The sequence below is a fragment of the Furipterus horrens genome, unplaced genomic scaffold (assembly GCF_987537825.1).
Source record: "Furipterus horrens unplaced genomic scaffold, mFurHor1.1.pri manual_scaffold_11, whole genome shotgun sequence".
NCBI lineage: Eukaryota > Metazoa > Chordata > Mammalia > Chiroptera > Furipteridae > Furipterus > Furipterus horrens.
Genome location: NW_028327181.1, coordinates 16,563,622 through 16,588,624, shown reverse-complemented (window position 1 = coordinate 16,588,624; position 25,003 = coordinate 16,563,622). Strand labels below are relative to the sequence as shown.

Genomic DNA, 25,003 nt, shown 5'->3' with positions numbered 1-25,003 from the left:
CCATGAATGCAGCAATAAGAGAAACAACAAATAAATGTTCTCTCTCTCTCTCTCTCTCCCCCCCCGACTCCTCTTCTTCTCTAAAATTCAATAAAAATAAATAAATTAAAAATAAAAGAAACCAGATATAATAGAGCACATATTGTACGATCCCATTACATAAAGTTCAAACTCACGCAAAGTTAACCTAGGAGGACAGAAGTCAGAATAGTGTTACTCTGGGATGGGGACTGACTAGAAGGTACCATGAGGGAACTTTCTGGGGTGATAAAAATAATCTTTATCATGACTGGGGTATTGATTATCTAGGTAAATAACTTCTGAAAACTCATCAAATTGTTTACTTAACATCTGTGCCTTTCACTGTATATAAATTATAGCTCAATTTTAAAAAATTTTGCTTACGGGTTAATAAACTACCATTTTGAGTCATAATTTATGAAATTCCACTATAAATTGTTTGCATTCCTAAAGCATTTAAAAAAAAAACCCTAAGAATTATGGAAAGATGAAACATACATATTTATTTGGAACTTTGATTTGCTAAACTCCAAAGTAAACCTGTGAAGGGTAATTGACCATAAGAGTCACAGGTCAATTCTAGGGGTTAGGGGGATAGTTAATATTTTGTGTGGGTACTCTGCTTGTATTTTACATGAATCATCCCACTTAGTTTTCATGATACCCTGTAAGACGAGGACTACAGCAGTCCCTCTCTATATCGCAGTTCACTTATCGCGGCCTCACTGTATCGCGGGATTTTTTAAAATATTATATTTAATTATTTATCGCGGATTTTTTGCTATATCGCGGGATTTTGCGGCACTGTGTACATATGTTAAAGTTACATAGGTTTAAGAATGTAGAATATATTTAAGAACATAAGTAGTGTTTATAAAAGTGTGGGAAAGGTTAGTAAGGGACTGGGAACTGTTTATAAGTGTGTGGGAAGGGTTTATAAAGCCTTAAAATATATATAAATACTAAAATAAATGTAAGGTTCCTACTTCACAGATTTTTACCTATTGCGGGGGGGGAGGCATCTAGAACATAATACCCGCGGTAAGTGAGGGAGTATTGTATTAGCAAATCGCCTCCGTTTTTTGTCCTTTTTATTGACTTCATCAGGGTGACACTAGTTAACAGAATTACACAGGCTTCAGGGCACAGCCCCACAGCGCACCACCTGCGCCCTGTCCTATGTGTTCACCGCCCCAAGTTAAGTCTCCTTCTGTCACCATTAATCCCCCTCACACCCTCCTCTATCTCCTTCCACTCCGCACCCTCCCCCCATAAATCATCTCCACTTTAATTTGAGGAAACTGAGGCTCACAAAGACTAAGTGGCCTGCCCAGGGTCACAGAGCTGGCAAGCAGCAGAACAAGGGTCTGAACTTGGGCCTGTCCAGCTTCCGAAACAGACTCTTAGGCACTCTACTCACCTCATGAGCCAAGGAGACAGGAACCTGAAAAACTAAGTTTTCTACAAAGATCCAATTAAACCAAAACAAGATAATCAGGCTTTTGCTATCCTCCAAGCCTCCTGGCTGCTCCTATCTCCAATTCACCCTCCACCCTTCCGCCTTAAGAGTGTAGCTGTAAATTCGGCCAAGACTATCAACACCAAAAATCCCTTCAGAAGCTCCTCTTGGCTATACCCTCAATTTTTGGTCCCTGCGGGATGCCAACATACAAAAAAAGCAAGAGTCAATCATAACTTTATTTGTAAAGGAAACAAAAGGGTGTGTGTGTTTTAAGCAGTAAAGCCACTTTTTGAATGAATCTAATACCAGACCTCAATACAGAAACTAGGTAAAGTCAAAGCCACTCTGTGGAAGGGGCAGAGGAAAGAGCTATCCCCTCATCAGCCACTATTCCAAGTGACAACACCCTAAAAACTTGCCCTTGACCTTTGTGCTGAGGAGCCCTGGAGTTTTGGCTGATCCCCTCACATTAGCATTCAGAACCCTAAGTCAAGATCACTGCAACTTCTCCCAATGCGTATCCCTCCCTGTTGTCTCTCCGTCCAAAGCTGATATACATCCTTCCGAGCGCAACCTCCAAAGCTGTCATTTTACTAGCTGCATGCACCTGCTCAAACATCTGTCCGTTACCTACAGGATCAGTCAATCCCCTCAGTCTGGTCTTCCTCATCCTGCCCAGTCCCGCCATCCATCCTCATCGCCTCGGCTCACAGCCAGGCCTCCTCCAGGTTCCACCCTCAGCACTAGCTCTGAGCTCTAGCGCTTGTGGCTGACATAACTGAGGAAACAAGGTTCTGTTCTCCTGAGCTGTTCTTCCATTGTTTCTTACATAACAAGCAGCCTTATCTCCTACAAAGTCATCAAAAAGATCTCCCTCCTTGGACTTTGGAATCAGGGAGGGCTGAATTTAAACCCTGGCTCTGCTAATTACTGTCTGCATTACATGGGCGAGTCATTTATCATTTTGAACCTGTTCTCTCAGGACTGTCGGGAGAAGGAAATTATTAAGGAGGACGATGATGTCATAGGCAAATGAGTCTATCTATTGGTTTCCTTTCTCCTATCACGTCATGCCTACCAGTGTCAGACAGAGTTAAGAGATTAATAATTTCATTACATTCCACCAACGTGTTTGCCCCAGTGGCAGCTAAAAAGATGTAGCTCTGCTCCTTGTCTGTCCTAATTTCATGACTTCAAAACACCAGTTCTAGCAGAACGGGAACCAAACATTTCAGGGAAATCACACTCAAGAATGCCTGCCAAAGCAACGCAAGATCCAACCACACTCTGATCCAGAAAGCTAACGGGCAGCTTTAATGGAGCTCACCGTGGCTTAAAATGAGGGAAGGAGCATAAAACCCAGACTGTTTTGAAAGTACTTGCAATAAAAATGGACAAAAGCTTTCCCAGGGGAAGACACTAGCTGTGTTGTGCCAGATGAAATCAATGACAGCACATTACTGAAAAACCAGGAAAAACCTGGCCCTACAGGGTTGGGAGGCTGAAAAGCAAAGGCAATGGCTGTGTGGGCGGGCAGATCAGACCCCAGACGCCTGCCCAGGCTGCATACCTGCGAAAGCGTGCTGCTCTTGCATTAAGGGCACTCTCTTGCTGGTGCCATCGCCAGAGTCTCCTCCATGCCTGGAAGGCTGCGGGCAGGGATCTCTGCTGGAAGTGACTATCTGCTCTGGCCTGTAACAGCTAAGGTAAAACAATGAATGACTATTATTTGTACTTCACATTAAGAAAGAAGACCACCTTTCAGGGTCACACTCTTGAAGGAGATTTGCTTCCTACACAAAATTGAGAAAACGATTAAATCATTTTTAATCTCTGCTAACATGATAGGGGAAAACTCTTCCCGTTACTTAAAAGTGGGTTACAAATTTTTTCATATATTTATATGTGTGTATGTATATTTATATTTAATATTTTTTCCTATGGCCCAAGTGTTCATACAAATTGCCCATTTTACTATCTGTCAGCATTTAACTCAGTGACATATATGGGTTTTTCAAACCTTAAGAATTTATTAGTTCTTTGTCATGTATGTTATCAATATTATTTCCACCCTGTAATACAGCTTTCAATTTTATGTTTGTAACATAGATTCTTTAAATTTTTATGTAATTATAAAAGGCTACTGCTATTTCACTGATACATCGGTAGGAAGACAGACAACCGACACAGGAATACATACATATACCTCCATGATCCAAAACCTTGGTGAAGGGGAAGAATATATGTATGTGTGGGGGTTTTTGAAACAGGCCCACAAATTCTTTGATTCTCCTTCCCGGAGGAGTTATGTCCCCTCCCCCTGAAGCTGGGTAGAACAGTGACTGCTCTGACCATTGGAGGATGGTGAAAGTGACATTATGTCACTTCTGAATCTAATGGGCCGTCCAGCTTCTGCCTAGTTCACAGCAGCACTCCCCTTTGGAGCCCTGGGCTGCAACACAGGAAGTCTCACCACCCTGAGGCCGCCCCACGCTGTGAGGAAGCCCATGCCTCTTGAAGGGGACACAGGGGCTCCGATTAACAGTCCCAGTTGAGCCCAATCTTCAAGTCATTCCAGCCCATGAACCAGACATGTGAGTACAAAAACTTGTAGATGATTCCAACCCCTTGCCATGAGGCCCCTTCCCAGCTGAGGCCCCAATAATCATGGAGCAGAGACTAGCCATCCCTGCTACATCACCTCTTAGTTTCTGACCCTCAGAATCCTCAAGCATAATACAATGGTGGTTGTTTTAAGCCACAGAGTTTGGGGTATTTTTTTACATAGCAACAGGTAACTGAACAGTCTGCACATGTGCCTGTGAATGTGTGGATACGACGACACTCTCCTACCCACATGAAGGAAAAAAGATACCAGGTTTCCTCACCACATGTTAGAGGCAAGATTATGAGTGTTTTCATTTTTTTCTTTTTATATCCCCAAGTTTTCAATAATGTCTATAAATTGCTTTTCTTTTTACTTTTTATTATGAGCATTTTAAAATGTAAACAAAAGTAGAAGTAATGGTATAATGAATCCTTGTGCACTTATTATCCAGCTCAACAATTAGCAAACATTTTGCCATTCTTTATATATTACTTTTTTAAAAGGAAGAAACCCACAATAACAAATATTTTTTATCTGTTCCTGGAATGCAAAGAACCAGTGTGTCCCTTGGATATCTAAACCAAGAGATCAAATTCAGATTGTTAGCTAAAGATCTTTTTTAAAATGACAATAAAATTAAGCAGGGCTCTTACTAGTTTTCCAGACCAACTGTGCAGGCCATGCTGGAGCACTGTGACAGATAAGAGCACTGACCCCTGACCTCCTACCAATGCTGGGCCCCAGAGTCAAGAAGCTCTCTTTTGCCAGGAAGGAACTAAAAGAGCCCTTCTGCTTCTTTTCCACCTTGAATAAACACAACCTTTCAACTTTTTCTAAAAAGTCTTTCTACATTTTGTTGTGCTTGCCTTAAGGAGCTTAAGAGATCAAGTGACCAAGGTCCTTTCAGAGACAGCCACATAACCCAAAGGGATATCAAAGAATGCAGCGATTCTAAGCATTTTCTAGGTATGGAAGGCAAGCCATGTCCTGGGTTAACTATTCAAACTCTAAGAATTGAGTCAAACCTTGGGAAAAATTTGAAGTAATCAATGGCAGTTCGGTTTTGTGGTGTTGTTCACTCATTTGTTTGTTCGTTTACATATCCAGACGTCAGTCAGCCCCTACCCTGTGCCAAGCACTGTACTGGGCCAAGGAGAAGAGACAGGCTGTACACTCAAGGACCTCACAGCCGGACAAGGAGAGAGGCCAGTAAACAACCAGGAGATGAATATTCTGATAAAGATGCGCCTGGGTGCTCGCTTCGGCAGCACCTATACTGACACTGGGACGATACAGAGAAGACTAGTACGGCCCCTGCACAAGAATGACATGCGGTTAGTGAAGCATCCCATATTATTCTGATAAGAGATGGAAAGGGGGGAAAAACGATGCACCTGGGGTGGGGCTGGGGGAAGAGGTAGTGTAACACCTGAGTTGAAGGGTAGCAACAACAGAGAAGCGCGGGTACAGTGAGAAACGGAAGACAGAGCACATTCTGGGAAGGAGTGGCAGCGTAACTGGTCAGAGTGCCGTTGTGAAGGAACAGAGCGGTAACTGGAAAGGGGAAAGGGACAGGGACCAGCTCCCAAAGGAGTTTGTGTGCCTCACGAAAAAGATTGGATTCTATCTCAAAACTATGAGGAATCAGCCAAAACCTTTAGGCTCGCGTGTTAGGACCCCAGCAGCAGGTGGTGGCGGGGCACACAAAAATAGCGGGGACAGGTTTGGCCCGTGTCTCGCCCCGTGGAACTGCTGGGCACGGCCAAAAGGAGGCATGTACGGTGCCACTTCCCACTGCAATGCCCATGCAGACATCACCAGTTGAACACATGTTCCCCTGAGCCTCAAAATCCTTCTCGGTTCAGCATTCCAGACAGCGACCCCTCACTGGAGCTGGCCTGCAAGGTCACCGGGGCTAAATGACAAGCCCTGTGGGAGCTGGCGCGGTGCCTGCTGTGCCTCTCCGCTGTATCCTCAGTGCTCAGCACAGTGTCTGAAGCGTAGCAGCTGCTCAGGAAGTCTTTCCTAAATGAAACTGAATCCCTCCTTCTCGCTCTGCCTCCACTAATTCATCAGTCTGACCCCCACCTCCTCCCGCCCACTGTGGGTACCTGCGTCACACTGCTTAGCACTGGGATGTGGCACTTACGTTCTGCACCTTTCCCAACGTCTTTTGGAGCTCCCACTGGGTGACGGGTAGCTAACTAATACAATAAATGAATTTGATTAAAGACGTACATGGAATGAATGGCCGTTAAGAGCTCATCACTTTCAGAGAACACCCACATTTTCAAAGCAGATGAAGGAGTGGGAGTTATGCAGACTTGGCGACATCACTGGAGAGGACTGGGGGAAATACCTTGGAGCTTTTTATAGCATCCTGAACCCCAAGACCTATTGGCATAGGCCTTTTCCAATAATTATTCCAAAGCAAATGAATCCAAGAATGTAAACCAGCAGAGGTATCTGCTATGAAGTCCTCCGTACCTGCTTGTGTCGCCTCTTCCGAGTAAGTCGTAACCACAACTTGACACACTTGCGTAGCAATGTTACTCTGAAATAAAACACAGAACACCAAGGTACTACCCAGCCCACTTCCAGGTTTCAGATCTTTAAATTTTTATTTTGTTTTTAAGGCAGGTAAATTTTGGTGAAATTACATTTGAGTGTTAAAGGCAACCCTGGTTTTGGACAGTGGCTTGCCCAAAAATGTTGACAACTTTCTTGTAAACCTAACTAGACCATCAACTAGAGCATCTCTTAACTTAGGTAATAGTGTGAAATTCCCCAAATATCCTTCTTGTTTTAGGGCCAAACTCTGGGGCTTGTTTATGACCACCATGCTCCTTTCACACAGTGATTCTGAGAATGAGAACCACATTCAGTTTTATAAACCAGGATTTAGAATAATGATACACCCTGAAAACTCCAATCTGAGTCAGTTAAACACCGGAATTCTCACTGACTTATTAAAACATGCTCCAGCCCTGGCTGGTGTGGCTCAGTGGATTGAGTGCCAACCTGCAAACCAAAAGGTCGCCGGTTTGATTCCCAGTCAAAGGCACATGCCTGGGTTGCGGGCCAGATTCCTAGTTGGGGGCATGCGTGAGACAACTGATCGATGTTTCTCTCACACATTGATGTATCTTTCCCTCTCTCTCTCTCTTCCCTTCTCTCTAAAAATAAATTCCTTTTTAAAATGCTCCAAAATTAAACCTATGCAAATTAAGTGGTTTAAACTGGCTTTGGGGGTCAGGGGCGGGTATAGTGAATAGCGGTTACCTCTGAAGAGTAAGACTAAAGGGTTGGAGGGAGGGACCCAGGTAGCTTTTAGTTAACTTTCTGCCTTCCTTCCCATACATTGAGTTTTCCTCATGGACATGTGCTATATTCATATATTTATTTTAACTCAAGATTAACTCTAGAAAATTAAGGACAATCTCTGCACGCTTCAAGACCAAGCCACAAATATTCACCTGGCCTGAGCCTTCTCTTGAACAGTATCAATGCATGAATTCTACGACGTGAATGTTACTAAAGCTGGAAGGACTGAGGCAGTGAGCTAGCAGGCACATACTTCAAACTATGGTGGCCAAGAACCAGTACAAACATGCTCATTCTGCCTTTCCTCTGATCAGCCGAAAGGAAAACAAGCTCAGGAACCGCTGGTTTATAGCAGGGTCTTTCTGAGCCTGCTGCATTAACACAACGTGGAAGGGTAAGTGATCACTGCCGGAGAACAGGGCATCAGTCGCACCGGGTCCCTGCAGAGCCCAAGGTGAAGGCCCAAGTCCCTACCTGTAGTGGTCCCAGGCAGCACGCAGTAAGGGGAGCTGCTCTCTTTCCTCCCTCTGCTCAATCTGAGACTGCCAGAAGTTCCAGAACCTGCGCCGCAGCTGAAACAAAACAGGAAGGAAATGGAAGTTTATTAAAGCAAATTGATCTCTCAAACTATTAGTTAGGAAATCCCTACTTCAAAACATTGTAAGGTCCCCCAAAGCAGGAATTACCTCCATTTGGAGCACCCAACATGTAACAGGCTTGTGGAATGATTATGGAGAAGCTCTGTGGAACTATTCTGGGCCAACGTGAAAAGCAAAATGAAGGCTCTTCCAATCTATGGAAATCAGAAGCTATTCCTTCTAACATGGGCCTCATGGGAGGCAATGCCACTGTAGAAATTAAAAGTGATCTTATCACATATTACTGCCTTTGGAGTAGTCTTGCCAAAAACGTTTACCTTCAAATCTAATCCAAGCCCTTAGATCTAACTTCCAGTTTACAGGAGTTACATAGAACAAAGGAAAATCAAATGACATCAAAAGGAAACAGATAAACTTAGAATATGGAAAATTGTGCAAAATAACTGGCCTGCCTTTTCAAAAAGTCAGTGTTGTTTTTTTACAAACTGTGTACACTAAGCTAAGTGAAATAAGCCAGTCACAAAAGGGCTAATACTGTAAATAGGAGGCACTTAGAGTTGTCAAATTCACAGAGAAAGAAAGGAGAGTGGTGGTGGCCAGGCACTGGGGGAGGGGAATGGAAGTCACTGTTTGATGGGGACAGAGCTCCAGTGTTGAAGACGAAAGAAGTTCTGGGGACGGATGGTGGTGACGGCTGCAGAGAGGAGTGAATGCCTGATCGACATTTAACTGTACACTTAAAAAATGGTTAAGAAGGATAAGTTTTATTATGTGCATTTTACCGCAATTTAAAAAACAAATAAACATGTTAAACAAAAGAAGTGAGGAGGGGTGTTATTAAGAGTCTTTAAGGAACAACCAAATGTAATGAATAATCAACCCTAGTTTGAAAATAAAAAACAGCTATAAAGACATTTTGAAGGGAACTTGCATATGGGCTGGTTATTGAATAATAGGGCATTGCTGTTCATTTTGCTAGGGATCATAATGATACTGGGTTATGCAAGAGAATGTTCTGTTTGGGTGATGCATGCTGAAATGTTTAGATATAAAGTGTCATGATGTCTGTTTATTAACTTTGAAATGACTCAGAAAAAGAGGCAAATAGAGCAAATATTACCAACTGTTGAATTTAGATGGTATTATCTATAGCTGCTTATTATACTAGTCTTTATATTTTCCATAATTTGAACATTTTCATAATTAACGACAAAACAAGAGAACACTATCCTTCTACACCCAGAAACACAATCTATAAGTAGTGACAGAACGTTTGCTGCCCTCAGGTAAATCAACCCCTACAGAGACTTACAGTGCAAACACCACCAAAGCCTCCAGGAAGGCAGGCTCACACCCCTGCCTTAGGTCAGGGTCAGAATCCACAGTCCCTGACCTCTGATTCAAATACTGATTTTCTTAGCAATCAGATAAAAAATGGGATTAAACGAGGCAATAACAAAGGTTTTTCTATTGGCTGGTATGGATTATTAAATAAAATGAACACCATGGTTTCAGTCTAAAGGTCTGGGGACAAATCTGTAAGCACAGAGGTTAAAAACAGAATGGCCATTAGGAGAGGTCCCTTGTATAGAAGGAGGCCCTCACCATGACATCATGCTGCTGGAGAGCAAGATTCCATCGTATCCGTTGGAGGTGGGCATGGGTCACATTGCCTTTTAGGGCTCTAAAGCCGAAGCGCTGTGAAAAGAAGAAGAAACACAAAAGGTCGGTCACAAATCAAATCTGTCTGTAAAAATAACAGCAGTGCCCAAATCAGGTGGAAGAAGCTCAGTCACAGCTGGTCACAGCTGTTCCCATGTCCCTGAGAGTGTTTCTCTGCTTTGAGTTTTAGCTGGGAGCCTGACACAAGCCAGGCCGCACAGTAGGCGCTCACTAAATAGTTGTCAGACCACTCCCTGCTGTCCACAGCAATGCATAGGAGCAAACACACCCTGACTTCTGACAGGGCAGATCCCCCCGATACAGGTGGGAACACTACAGACACAGGTCAAAAACATCAACTCTGCCCCTCACAGAGGAGCAGACTTTTAGCATATAATGTTTTTTTTAACCATGTGGGGTCAGCATGCGTGTATACTTACGCAATTATAAGTGCAGTTTTGCAAGAGTAGAATAGAAGGAAGAGAAGGAATCCCCCTGGTGAGCAGGGGACTGAGGTAGGAGCAGGACATGCAGGCCTGGCCCCAGCTCCATCAATGCCTCACATGTGACCTAAGCAAAGCCCATTCTCACATGGCCTGGGCTTCAGTTTTCCGAGACAGAAGTGAAGCAATCAGGAGTTCTCATATCATGCTCTGTGGAACCCCACAGGGTACTAAAAGTATTGGCGAGAACAGGCATTACTCCCCAGATCTTGCTTCATCCTTAGCGTCATTACTCTGATCAGTTTCACAGACTAGGCTTCCACCCTTAAAACGGGGGCCCACCATATTAAAAACCCCAGGGCTAGGTCACGTCTAAGATTCCTTTACAGCTCCAAACTCCTCTGACCCCACACGATTACCATCTCTGATCCAAAATGACAACAGGGACACCAGCAGTAAAGGAGGGCTTCATGACTGAAGCTCACCACGGGACCAGAGGCACTGAAAGAGCTTGATGTGGATCCAGAACCCCAAGAGTGGATCCTGAGCAAGGATGACACGCTCACCAGCAAGCTGTGCCTGCAGTGCTCCTCTGCCGCCTCCCAGCGGGCAGCTTCTTCCACACGCAGCAGCACATCTGCAGCAGTTAAGGCCTCTGTCTCGGCAAGGTTCCCACCCCCGCTCAGTGCCATCCCAGTGACCCATCTGAAGGGGTCTGGCTGCAGGGGATCACAGTCTATGCAGGCGGGCTGATGTCCACCCATCTCCTCCTGGTGACCCAAGGAAGCGTGGGCAAAGGGATACCCGTGCAAGTCGCTTATCAAAGAGCTGGCCTCGCCTTTCTCCCCTCTGATGCCTATTTCATGCAAGGCAAAAACTAGCTGGGATGAGCTGCCCACAGCTGCAGTAAACATTTCAAAGCCTCCGTATCTAAAGCAGAGCTCCCTTCTCCTGCATTCTCTATTTTGGCATCACAATCCAGTCAGATGTTTCAGCTAAAAACCTTGGAGTTATTTTCAAACCTTTTCTCCTCCCACTCCTGCCATCCACTCAGTCGCCAAGTCCATCTGCTCTCCTCCTAAATCTCTCCCGTTCTTCTGTCCCTGCCCCCGACACCCTGCAGTTCATGACTTGTCCCTCATATAGACCGATAAGAACGCCACCTCATGTAACTGGTGTCCCTGTGCTAGCCTTGCTCTTCTAATCGAGATTTACCCTTCTGAAGTATGAATCCGCTGTACCACTTCTCAAATAATTCCAGAGGCTCCCCCGTGCCACCCAGATAACGCCCAAATTCCTGACCACCGTACCAGGGTCCCCAGTCAGCATCTACCGCACCCTGCTCCCGCCATCCACATGCCACAGGTCACTACAGACCCTGATGCCATCCTTGAATGCTTTCCCTCATCTACGCCTGTGCAAGTGCCATTCCTCCCACCCGAAACACCCTTCCTGACTTCTCTGCTGGGTGAACTGGTCACCCTCTAAGACTTCAATTCGGCTCAAACATCTCCTTGGCTGAATCGCCACAGCAGGTCTGGCAGGACTTGATAAAAACCTTTATCATAGCACTTCTCACGTCATACTGTCAAGATCCATTTTCATATCTATCGTGTCTATTTTCCCCACTAGACAATGAACAACTGTTAGCCTTTGAGTTTCTCCATATTCTAGAACTTAGGCAGGAGTTTAAAACAAAGCAAGAGTGTGACGAACAAACGAGTGTGTGGATGCTCATCCCAGGCAGTCTAAATCCACACACCTGGACACATACTGTGGTACAGGCAGTGTGCACTGGAGTCAAATGCCACGGCTTAAATACCCTGGCTCTGCCCATGCCTAGCTGTGAGATTGAAAATTACTTAGCTCCCTTGAATCTGTTTCCTCATCTGTAAAATGGATATAGTGATACCCTCTCCACAAGGCTGCTATGAAGATTAAGGGGATAATGCATAATGCCTGCATAAAGTAAAAGCTCAATAAATGGAAGCTATGATCATAATAATAGATCTGCCAAGACCAGATGGCTTCCTAAAACAGAAACAGCTGTGGCTATTTCCACTACCTAGTGGGTAGAGAAAGGCTAAGAAACTATAAAATTCAGGATAGTAGGATTACCTACCCCCGAGGAGAAGGAGGAAAGGGAATACAATTAGAAAGGAGCAGACAAGTGTTAGCAACATTCTATTTTTTAAGTTGAGTGGTGGGTATATAGGTGTTCATTTAATTATTATTCTTTACACTGTAAATATATGTTATACATACTATTATGTATGAATATTCCCAAATAGACAAAAAAATCTAAAAAGAAATCAAGAGAGTAGCACTATTAAACTATTTAGTAATTATTTCCCATGTATCTCCTGACTTGTTTTAGAAGCTGCCTTGCTCAAGCTGTCCTCACTGAGGCCCTGGACAGGGCTAGGAGGCTAAAAAGGATACAGTGTTTCCAGTGAGTAAAGGCTCTCCGCAGCACCATCCTTCGGCCCAGCACCTCCACCTGCGCCTGGTGAGCACGCATGCCCTCCCTCCGCTGCCAGGCCCACTGCCAATCAGAGAAGTGTGTCTGCATCACAGTGACTTGGTGGAATCGCTCAGCCATCTCTGCAACAGAGAAAATAACTTAAGTGCTGACCCCCACATTGGGCAATGAACTGGAAGCATCTTTAAGACAAGCTGAACCCTGCTTACTGGCAGGCAGCAGGGATTCAAGGCTGCTCTCACAAAGAATCCTAGAATAAATGTTTTCTAAACATGGGAAGATTATTAGGAATCCCTTAGCTACCTCTTTTCTTTCCAAGAAAAAAGGTCTGTAATTTTAGGGACGAGGACGCTATAAAATTAAAAAGCTGAGGCTCCTAGTTACCACCGATGAGTAAGAATGGCGACTGCTCCTTACAAAGATTCTATTTTATTTTTGCCTCTTTACTAAGGTTTCCCAGATAGGACTTTAGGGACTGAGTCAATGACACAGTTCTATCAACATGCTGGCATGGGCTCTTCTGAGCTTTGGGTCAGGCTGATGCAGGCTCCCAGTTTCATCTCCTTTTAACACTAATTAGCCAATGAGCTTAAAGTCCAGGAAATGAAAGGGAGTCAGTCCTGAAATTCAAATGCTGTAACTGGAGGAACGTTAGTCTGCAGCTCATCATCCCTAACAGCTTCATGCCCTCCCATTCTGGGCTTGTCACTAGTCTCAAATGGACACATTCAAACTCTTCCGAGAGACAGTTTTAGCAGCCTAGAGACTTCTGCAGAGAGGTCTCGGTAAAAGCTGGAAAGCCCACCCTAGCATCTAGCATAGAGCTTGAGTTACTTTTGCTTAGGCTAAAGAAACAAAAGTACAAGAAGTACTGATGATCATGACCTATATATTACTACTTCTGAACTCTCACTGGGAAATAAGCCATTTGAATAGTGTTTCTAAAAAACTCAACATCATAAATCACATGCAATCACATAACTGGGGACAAATAGAAACAATCCAAATGTCTATTAACAGAAGAATGGCTAAGTAGATTCAGGTAAGACATCCTATTAAATATAACCATTAAAAAAGTAACATTAATGAAGAATACGTAAAGATATAGGAAAGTGTTGGTAAGTTGTATGGAATAAAAGCAATACATATACAAAATTGCATATATAATATTAATCATAGTAACACAGTAGTTATAGCATAATTAAAACCCCATTGAATAAAATGCATACATAGAAGAAAAGGCTAGAAGAAAATAAATGTGAAATGAGGATGATGCATATTCCTCCTCAATCTCCTTTAACCAAAATTTGTGGCATAATATGGTTATCTCTCTCCTTAATAAATTAGCACCACTGGAAGGAGAGTGGAAATTGGGACCCAACCCTCTGTCTACTGAGCCCAGGGCCTCCTGCTCACCTTTCTGTTGTCTCTTTACCCTCCGGACCTGCAGGTATTCAAGCCAGGCCTTCAGGGATCTCAACTTTTGCCAGTGTTGACGGTGTTTCACTGCAGAAACCACCTTCTGTCTCTCCCTCCAGACATGCAGGAGCTGTTCCTGCCACCGTGACCAAGCCTGGAAAACAAAGACAACAATCAAAGGAGGGGCAGGAAAGCAAAGGTGAAGTACAGGTGAGGGAAAAAGAAACACACACACACACACACACACACACACACACGAGGGAAATAGAAACACACACGACACACACACACAAACACACAGAAGGGGAAAATCAGACACAAGGAAGTGGCATCATAAGCTGTGGGGATCCGGGGTGAAAGGATACTTAAGAAGGGCATCCTGCTTTCAGAAAGTAAGTTTTTTTCCTGGATTAATAACAAAAATAAAGAGGAATAATAAAATCAATGAGCAGCCCTGACTCGGTAGCTCAGTTCGTTGCAGTGTCATTCCTACAGCCCAAGGTTATGAGTTCGGTCCCGGTCAGGGCACATGCCAGAGGCAACCAGTGAGTGCACAGATAGGTGGAAAAAACTAATCAACAAATCAATGTTTCTCTCTCTCTCTCCCTTCCTCCCTAAAATCAATAAATAAATTTTCAAAACTAAAAAAAAAAAAACAATGAGCAGACAAGAAGCAGGAACAATCCAAGGGGTGATATAACACTGGGGAACACAATTTTAATTGAGTTATATCTGATGTTTGTTTTTGACTAACTTTTGGCATCTGAATCCAAAAATGACCCGTTTTTCTCTATCATGTCAACCTTTTAAGGTACAGGATACCCTCTCTTTGTCCCAAAAATCATACAAAATGTCCATACAAAGGAAAATAAAGGAAAAATTACCTGAATATACTGTTTATTTAGTTATTTTATTCATATAAAGGCTGTATATTGTTACTGTAAGTCAAATTGTGTACAAGTAGTCAAGTTCTGCTACCAAACGTACATATTAAGCTATTTTATCTTTTCAGATGACAGGCTAGGAAATGCCAAAATGAGATACTTGAAACAGTCTCCTTCAGTTGGCAAAGCTTTCACAAATTGCTTCATGAGACCCAGTTTTACGTGCAGAGGTGGGAATATAATGTTCTTTCTCTCAAGAAGTGGCTCATGTAGAATGCTTGGATCACCAGGTTTTTGGTCAGATCTTGGAGGCCAATTCAACTCCACCCAATGCTTCTCACGAGCTCTGCTGTCCCACATACACAGAAAACAGGGATCCTTGGTGTATCTGCATTGCTGACCAAGAAGGAAGCAGACCATTTTAAGGTCAACACAGATGATCCAATTGTGCTTGTGATATTGTAACAGATCAATGACTCTCTTTATGTCTTTATATTCTTCACAAAAACAAACTGAATGGCCAATTGGGACTGCACCAAATAAATTGCCATTGTGGAGGAGGACACACTTCAAGCTCCACTTTGAGCTATCGATGAACAGTCGCCATTCAGTTGCATTATAGATTGGAATTCCCAATTCCCCCATTAAACCATGTAGGTTACAGCAATACACCAAGCCACTGTCACTTTGGAAGTACGGCAGAAATGCACTTTTTCTTGATTGAAAGTAGGATGCCTTCGCTCCTTTTTCAAGCAAGTTTTTCCCGTGCAGTCTTGATGCTAGGAGTTCTGAAGCCTCTCTGGATAGTCCCAAATCTCTTGCCAAATCATTCAACTCATGCTCATCAAATCCCTTATGAACTGAGTCATCCTCAATTTCAAAATCATCATCGTTGCTGTCACTTAGTTCTTCACCATACTCCTGCTATTTTTCAAAAGAGGGTAGTTAAATGAAAACTGGCACTGGGATTTCAGTTGAATGAGGCACTGGGCGTATAGCTGATGGTAGAATAGGGTACTCTATTTTACATTTATTTTTCTTGTTATATCCTGACGTTTTTACTATACAAAAGTAACAGTCACTTGAATGATCTCTGAGCTCTCGCCAAACCATAGGTATACCAAATGGCAATTTATCATGTGTTCCCTTTGTCCACATTCATAAACTCTCGACACGCTGCTTGCACACCTTGTGAGGGGCCCAAGACTTATCTTGATCACCAAGTTTTACTTAAAAATATGCAAAATAGGCTTGCCTAACAAATGCGCTGATGTTTGTCCTTTGGGAATGGTGAAACTGCCACAGATGTAACAAAATGGATCAAGGTTGTTTAGGCATTTATGACGAGAAATAGCAGAGGCAGACATGATCTGAAGGAAAGGTTATAAGTACATATGTAAATAAAAAAATAAATTCTGCTAACTCCTTGTATATAGACAAGAACTCAGACTACACAACCTCTCGCCACACTGTCTCATGTGTAACTGAATAGCCTAGACAAGTATGAACCTGTCGCTGGTCTCCAAGGTCATCCCTCACCCCTCCCCACTCGAGGGAGGTTTGCTCTCAGCCAATAGGAGAGCAGTAGTGTTTCCCTTGATCTAAGCTCGATCCAGCCTAGAGTGGTCACATTAAGAAAAGCTGTACAGAAAAAACTTGATGTGATAGAAGAAAACTAACTGCAGTTTTGAAATCAGCATGCCTATTTAAGTCTAAAACAGCTGAAAAATCTAACTCAACAGAAATTATGTTAAAAATTGTTCCCTGTGTAATAAATTCAGATTTAGGATAGGTAAGAGCCTTCCTTTTTTTCCAAAGTGAGAGGAAGCTTGTTATCAAGAGGCCCTTTCTAAGACACATTAGTTTCCTGGAAGCTTATCTATAGAAGTTGAAGTCTACAAAATGATTCCCTTAAGACTGTCCATAAATGCACAGCCTTAGGAAAATCTTCATGTATGCTCAGCGATACGTGTGTCCTTGCTTAAAGATGATTGTTCAGATAACAACCCCATACCTTCTTAAACCTGTAACACCTCTTTGCCTTTCTTTCCTCTGAGCTGAATACCATTCTTCCTATTTCACGAAGAAAATAAAAGAAATCAAAGAAGAATTTTCTCAAGGTCCCCCCACTCTACCCACCCACCTGCCCACAGGCTGTGCCTTCTGTCCTGTTACGCTGGATAAACTGTCCATGCTCCCATCAAAGGTCACCCCTCCCACCAAGGACACATCCCACCTTTTTTCACATTCTCAAGTTTAAACACTGGCAATTTCCCCCACTTCTGCATTATCTATTTTCACTCTCTACGAGAGTTTTTAAATTAGCATCTGAATGTGTTATTTCTCCCATCCTAAAAAAATACATATATATATATCTCCCCCTTCTGGGAGATGACAATCAAAAGCAATGGGTAACCTTTCATTGGACTTGGACCTGACACTAAAATAGCAACAATATACAGTTTGCATATAAACTGTATTTTAGATATTATCATATCAATATTAAATTTCTTGGATATAATGATATTGTGGTTATATAGGAAAACATCCTGATTTTTAGGAGATACAAGCTAAAGTATTTAAACTTTATGTCTGTAAGTTTAAAGTGGCTCAGAGAATTACTGATATACTTAAGAGAAAGCAAACGTGGCAAGGATGTAAACAATGGTTGAACTAGTGAAAGTATACAGTTTCCATCTTTTCTGTGACTTGGTATTTGTCAAGAATAAAACATGGGGGAGGATTTTACTGTCACAAAAATACTTCTTAAAAGGAATAAATCAGTAATTCTCAAACCAACCCACTCTCTAGACCACACTTTACACCCAGCTAACACTCAATTTCTTTCCCATCTTTTCCAAGCTCCTCAGAAAAGCTGTCTGTTTCTAATTTCTCTTCTCCCAGGCAGCCTGCCTTGAACCCTCTCCCCATCAGCATCAGCGAAGCTGCTCTTAACAAGCACATCAGTAATCTTTAAGTTTCTCAGTCCGAAGGTCAAATATCAGTCCTCACCCTGCCTGAACAGCCAGAAGCACCTGACACAGCTGATCGCCCCTTCCCTCACCTGGCTCCCAGGATATCCCCATTTCCCAGGCTCAGTCCTGGAACCTCTCGCTCCCTGTGCTTTGACCCAGTCTCTCATAGCTTTAAACACCGCCTGCATGCCTGGGACTCCCGAATTTACATCTCAGGTCAGGACCTGTCCTCGATACTCCACACATATATCCAACTGCCTTCTTGACACCTTCTTGTGGATATTCAAAAAGCCTACCAGGCTGAAGACAAGGAGGTAAAAATGTCTGCTTCTCCCTCCATCTGCCTCATTTCAGTGAATGGTAACTCCGCTGGTCAGCTTCTGAGGCCAACAACCTGGGAGTCATCTTAGACTCTCTCTTTGAAACTTCACATCTTATCTATCCATTAGCAAGTCCTGATGGCGATACCTTCAAAACATACCCAGAATCCACTACCAACTTGCCATCATCCTTGCCCAAAATCTCACCTGGAATTTGAAAATAGCTTCCTCACTATTGTCCCTGCTTTTTTATCCGTGATCTTCTATGTTCTATTTTTAATACAACAACCAGAGTGGTCCTTTTTTATTTCTTCTGGTTGTTATGTCTCTTTTAAGTCTATTTTATATGACAATTTCCTTCCCTGACTTCTTTCTCTTTCATACCACCAATTTGTTAGAGAAACCAGGTCATTTACCCTATAAAATGTCCCACCTTTTAGATCTGGCTGTCTCCTCAAGGTGCCTTAAGCTCATTCCTCTGATCCCTGAACTTCCTATGAATTATTTTTTTTTCAATTTTATTTTTTGGTTTTTCAATTACAGTTGTCCCATTTTTTCCCCATTGCTCCCCCCAACCCAGCCCACCCCTTCTCCCAAAATCATATCCCTCCCCGTTGTCCATGTCCATGAGTCATTTATACAAGTTCCTTGACTAAACCCTTCCCTTACTTATCCCCCTTCTCTCCCTCCTCCTTCCCCTCCCCCCTATTGACTGTTATTCTGCTCCTTGTCCTATTCAGTTCATTTGTTTATGTTGTTCTTTAGTTTCCTGTATTAGGTGATATCATATGGTATTTTTCTTTCGTTGCCTTGCTTATTTCGCTAAGCATAATTCTCTCTAGTTCCATCCATGTTGTCGCAAATGGCAGGAGTTCCTTCTTTCTTTCTGCTGCATAGTATTCCATTGTGTAAATGTACCACAGTTTTTTGATCCACTCATCTACAGATGGGCACTTAGGCTGTTTCCAGCACTTAGCTATTGTAAACAGTGTTGCTATGAACATAGGGGTGCATAAGTTCTCTTGAATTGGTGTTTTAGGATTCTTTGGGTATAATCCTAGCAGTGCAATCGCTGGTTCAAAAGGCAGTTCCATTTTTAGTTTTTTGAGGTAATTCCATACTGTTTTCCATAGTGGCTGCACCAGTCTGCATTCCCACCAACAGTGCAGTAGGGTTCGTGTTTCTCCACATCCTCGCCAGCACTTGTTGTTTGTTGATTTGTTGATTGAACTTCCTATGAACTGATCATTGGAGTCATGTTCAAAGTTTTAGACAAGAACAATTCCCAAGTGGTGCTGGGTATCTCCCATTACACCGCATCGTGAGGCACATTGCAGCTGGCTGCCAGTTTTATCAGTGCCGAGGCTGCTCAGTGGCTTCAGATGGCATCACTCCATCCCTCCATTATATTTCCCAATCGGCATTTCACCTGCCTGAATCCACTTTCTCATTAGGAGTAGCAAACAGTGACTTTCTAACTCCAGTGCTCCTGCATTTATTAATTAGAATGCTATAAAGGTGGCTACTCTCTCATTAACCTTCTGGTTTCTCAGAGATTCATTCCTACAGGAAAGGCAGGATAAATGTTTAATTTTTACCTTCATTAATTTTCAAAAAATTGAGCTAACAACCTAAATTATAACCAATGAGTTCCTTTTTACTTCTCATTATGAATGCATTAATTTTTATATATTTGATATGTTTTTTAATGCATTGTTGTCATTGTTCTTTCTGATGCTCAAATTGTTCTGGCTTAAGCCTATGGGAGCCCTGACACAACCCCATTAACCTTTGTTAATTTCCTCACTTTCCAGCACACTGTAGCCTAGGCCAGTGATTTTCAACAAGTGTGCTGCAAGAATTTTTAAAACATGCAATAATTCAAATCAATTCTGGCACTTTATCCAGAGATGGCATCAGATTCCACAGGTTAAGAGTCTAGTTTCTCAAGACTGCCTTGCTGACCCCCTCCAACCCCCTCCTCGAATTCAATTGCTTTACTAGGACAACTCACAGAACTCAGAGAAACATGTTACTTAGTAGATCACTAGTTTACTATAAAAGGCTGTAACTCCGGAACAGCCAGATGGAAGAGATGCACAGGGCAAGGTGTGTGGGAACGGGGCACAGAGCCCCCATGCCCCCTTCAGCCACGCCACTGTCCCCAGATCTCCACACACTCACCAACCTGGAAGTTCTTCGAACCTCACCCTTTCGGGGTTTTATGGAGACTTCATTACAGTCATGACTGATTAAACCATTGGCCACTGGCAATTATTTCAACCTTCAGCGCCTCTCCCCTCCCCAGAGGTCAGGGGTTGGGGGAGACTGAAAGTTCCAACCCCCTAATAACATGTTGGTTCCACTGGCAGCCAATCCCCATCCTCAGGTGCTTTCCAAGAGTCACCTCATCAGCTCTAACAGGCTGTAAGAAAATAAAAAATATACTGTTTCTTTAACATATTAATAACTAATTAACCCTTTGAATGCCATACGTAATTCAAAATTTGGATCAACATGAGAAAATTTTATATCAATATATAACCTAAGATACAAAAAAAGAGAACAAAACATAAAATACCAATTATTCCATTGTTATTTACATTTATAGCCATCGAAAAAAGAATCGCTGGGAGCGATGCTGGCACTTTTAGGAAAATTTGTCAGCATCGCTCACAGCGATATTGGCACTCAAAGGGTTAATAAATACCTTTCCAGTTTCACAATTAGCAGACATGCTCTACAGACCATTGGTAATCACATCTAGCATATTCCTAATAGCAACCTCTGTCTGTTGAAGAATTCAGCCTCCCATATTGCTGCAGGCCCCCACAGCCTCCTCAGCCCCCTGAGCCAGGGGAAGGGCCCAGCAAAGAGGCAGCAGGAAGATGACTGGCCTTCTGCTTGGGAAGTCCAACCCCACCCTTTGTGGGTGTGGGGCTTGACAACATGGACAAGACACCGAAACTGGAGCCTGCTGGAGTCACCTGCAGCTGGAGGCTCAGGGCCCTGTGCTTCCCAGCTGAGGCACAGAGAGCATGTTCCACACGGACCTCGTCCAGTCGCCGCCTCCACTCGCTCCAGCACGCCCTGTCAAGGCAAAGTGAGGATGAAAGCAGTCAGAAATAAGTCACACAGAAAAAAGAAGGGCAGTGAGGGCTGGGCCTCAGACTCTCAGGTCAAGTCCCTCCCCCTCAAGGCGCCATCTCTAGATGGATATGTGTTAGAGCCACTGCTAAAAACTTAATTGAGAAACAGTCCTAAAGCTGCCAATTAAAGGCTGGAGACTGATGGTTCCTTAGGTCGGATCCAGCCTTAGACACTACAGACATGCTCTGTATGGCCTACACAAAGTTTTAAAAACATATAATAAATTACTGCCAACATTTTAAAAATCAAGAGAGTTCACAGAACAACCTGAAGAAAAAGTAGCTTTTAGATTTCCAGTGTTGATGGATCCCTTCCTTTCCTACGGACTTGGTCGGGTTTCATCCAGTCGTAGTCTTTTCTGCTTACTTCCTAGTTTGTTATAGGAAAACAGTAATGAGGATATGAGAGGTGGCAACCTCTGCTTTACAGAAACACCCCATTTGTCTGGTCACACTAACCCATCAAAATCTCTTTTCTCCTACCCTAGGCCATGCTAGCTGCACTACTCGCTTCAAAAATCTCAGGTTGTCTTGCATTATTAGTTATCTTTGCAAGCACTTAGGGAATTAGAAGTTCCCTGAATGCAACCCCAGCACCCAGCATTGTACCAGGGACATTTTAAGCCATCAATATACACTGAATAAATAAAATTATGTTAAATATCCCCAAAAGACTCTAGTAGACTATATACTTATTCAGAATTTTAAAATATTTGCTGAATAAATTTAAAATAATTTCAAATATTTTCTAACTTTAAATAACTTCTTTATGCCCACTGATGTTCTGAATACTATGCTAACTACTTTACAAATATTATCTCATTCATTTCCCATGACAACCTTGAGAGATACTTAATCATGTGCCTATTTCACAGATGAAAAAAAGTGAGACTTGGAGAAATGAAATGACCTAATAATACAGGTTAGAACAGGAATTTGAACCCAATTCAATCTAGGTACAAAGCCTCTGCTTTTATCCATACAAGGCCCGGCTCCTTCAGACAGGAACTAAGCTTTTAATATGCTGTCATTCAGGACCACTAGAAACATTGTACAGTGGAACCAGTGCCATTATAAAGTAGCTCATTGTTACACACATCTGGCTTCCACAGTGAACTAAAGCATTTCCCTCCAATGTGTGGACAATGCTGATGAGATGCAGTGCGGGGAAACAGTTAGAAGCATGGGCTTTGGCATCAGAAAAACGTGTAGGTGAGCTCTAGTTTTGCCAATTACAACTTACAAGGTCTGTCCAGAAAAAGTCCAGCCATTGTTAATTATGAGGTCTGTCTAGAAATTATCAAGCCATTTACTAGGAAAAAGACATTTATTGAAGAAGATAAAAGATGCAAGAAACATTGTACACAGGACAATGATGCTTCAGTTCCCTTAAAAGTAGGCATCTTGGGAGAACCTCCTAATCGCCATCAGCTGCCCTGTCATATTTTCCTGAATCTCATCAATGGTCTGAAATCTCTTCCCTTTCAAAGGTGATTTAATTTTGGGGAAAAGTCAGAAATTGCAGGGCACCAAATTTGGGCTATAGGGGGACTGAGTCACCTGGATGATTTATGTTTTGTGAAAAAAACTCGGCATGAGATGTGATGCACGAGCGGGAGCATTGTCGTGATGAAGCTGCCAATCACCAACACTGTCTACCACCCGCACTGACTAGCACACTGAAGTCATCACTGTTCACACATCTGCACTCCAGTCTACTCTCCCGGGCTGCCAGGTTACATCAATGTTGCACAAACTGTTCTCATTTTATTAACAATGTTTGGATGTTTTCCGGGCAGATCTCATGTATCTTAATCTGTACAATAAGAATACTTACTTTATAATTAGTTTATGGTGAGGACTAAATGAAACACTTTACATTAAAAAAATTAATATACACTCATAACACAGGGTTTAGAACACAGTGAGTACTCAATTAGTATTACTTATAAGTATTCAAAAACCTGATCTTTCCGTTGAACAAGTTGTCAATAAATATTAATTATCAATTATGTTCGAAAGTGTTTTAAGGTGGGGTTTTGTGCTGCTTCCCAGCAGCATAAAGCAAGGTTGAGATAAAATGATAGTTGCTGAACTGTAAGGTGTCTGAGCGCACTCACCACAAAATTCTCCGCTGCCTAAACTCCAGGGCAGTGGTCCGCATCTCAAGCTTGGTCCTTCGAAAAACGACGTAGATCAACCAGGACTTCCAGGCCTGTCGCATCTTTTGCTTTGCATCTAGACGCACCAAAAAGATTTTCAAAAAGGGTTAGGGGGAGGCTGATTACTCTTGGTTATGATAAAACTCACAAGGCTCTCTGTATTTATCCCTCCTTTGAATATTTAAATTCCTCCAGCCTTCAAGTGCCCCCTACTGGAAAAGTTGTGAAGCTCTACAAAATTAATAAAGATGAAAATGCATGTGAAAATAGTTATATCAGTGATAACATTTATAAAACATTTAAAGGGAAATCAATATACTGTACTGTTCAGAAATACTTTATTTTAAAAGCCCTTATTTTTTTAGATATCTATTATACAACATTTATAGATGAAATGATGTGAATAACACAGGAAGCAGAGAAGTGAGACTGGTGTGAGCTGATAACTGTTGGCATTGGGTGTGTGTGTGGACATGGAGTTTCATTAGTCCACCTTTCAATTTTGCAGAGATTTAAAATTTTCCATAATATGAAGTTTAAAGAATAAGAAATTAAGTTATAAAACTTGCTGTTTGAAACAATAATTATAAAGTAGCATAAGCAAGACAAAAGAAAAAACACTTTCTGTATCTGTTTGAGAAACAAAGTAAGAAAGGCCAGTAATGATTCTGGAGAAAAGAGAATTTACTAGACATGGAGCTACAAACGTCAACAGGTTCCCCTTTGTGGTAAACTCCATTTTCATTATGAAAGTCATCACTAATAAAGTAATCCTCTTTTCTTTTTTAGTATACAAAAGATAAAATAAATTTATATAAACCATTTCCAGCACATTCTCCAAAATGTGGTCAAGTAGGCTGGAGCTACACTTTATATTTCACAGTTGTTGACAACTGGACCCAAAATATGAAGAAAAATTTAACATGTAGTTTCCTCGAGACCACCCCAGACCTCAGGCATCAACACCCCAGGTAACAAGGACAGTATGGTGCTATGGTTTAGAGTCTGGGGTCCCGAGTAAGACAAGCCAGGTTTGAATACTGACCTTGTCATTTATTAGCTAAGTAATCTTGCACAAGTTCCTTATCTATAAAATGCTGTCCCCCTTAGAGGTATGTTTGCAAAGAGTAAATGAGAGGATCTATTAGAAGTGTCTCCAATAAATGCAAGCTGTTATTTTCTGAGCCTGGAACCCAGGATCCACATTAACCACCTCTACCAAGACTCTGATGACAACTTGAGAGCCATTCCTCTCTAAGGTCTGAAAGCACTTGCAGACTTTATATTTAACAGAGAAAGAGTAAATGGGTACTCCCTGAGGTCTGTGGACATGGCCTGAAAGAATGTCATGTGTCAGAAATAACTCTTTTTATCTTAAAAATCCAAGTGACTTTTCTTTAAATTCTATAATATGGTTGTATTTACTGTAACTATAAATAACACTGAAAGATCGCAGAATGCACATTCCTCAAGAAAATATGAAGCATTCACAA

The 25,003-nt window shown here is 42.3% G+C and overlaps 1 protein-coding gene and 1 non-coding gene across 2 annotated transcripts in view; one reads left to right on the top strand and one right to left on the bottom strand.

Annotated features, from left to right (window-relative positions):
* The window catches only part of SFI1 (SFI1 centrin binding protein), a 55,921-nt gene that overhangs the window by 14,276 nt on the left and 16,642 nt on the right, over positions 1 to 25,003 (bottom strand). The window contains exons 7-15 of the mRNA XM_090291622.1: positions 23,469 to 23,586; positions 21,187 to 21,289; positions 14,018 to 14,174; positions 12,562 to 12,723; positions 10,686 to 10,756; positions 9,620 to 9,712; positions 7,890 to 7,987; positions 6,579 to 6,645; positions 3,054 to 3,184 (exon numbers count right to left, since the gene is read on the bottom strand). Of these exons, the coding sequence (XP_090147748.1) occupies positions 3,054 to 3,184; positions 6,579 to 6,645; positions 7,890 to 7,987; positions 9,620 to 9,712; positions 10,686 to 10,756; positions 12,562 to 12,723; positions 14,018 to 14,174; positions 21,187 to 21,289; positions 23,469 to 23,586 (1,000 nt within the window). The remainder of the gene's footprint in view (positions 1 to 3,053; positions 3,185 to 6,578; positions 6,646 to 7,889; positions 7,988 to 9,619; positions 9,713 to 10,685; positions 10,757 to 12,561; positions 12,724 to 14,017; positions 14,175 to 21,186; positions 21,290 to 23,468; positions 23,587 to 25,003) is intronic.
* Positions 5,344 to 5,449, top strand: LOC149997056 (U6 spliceosomal RNA). The gene has a single exon (XR_016507389.1). It is a non-coding gene; the product is annotated as a U6 spliceosomal RNA (small nuclear RNA).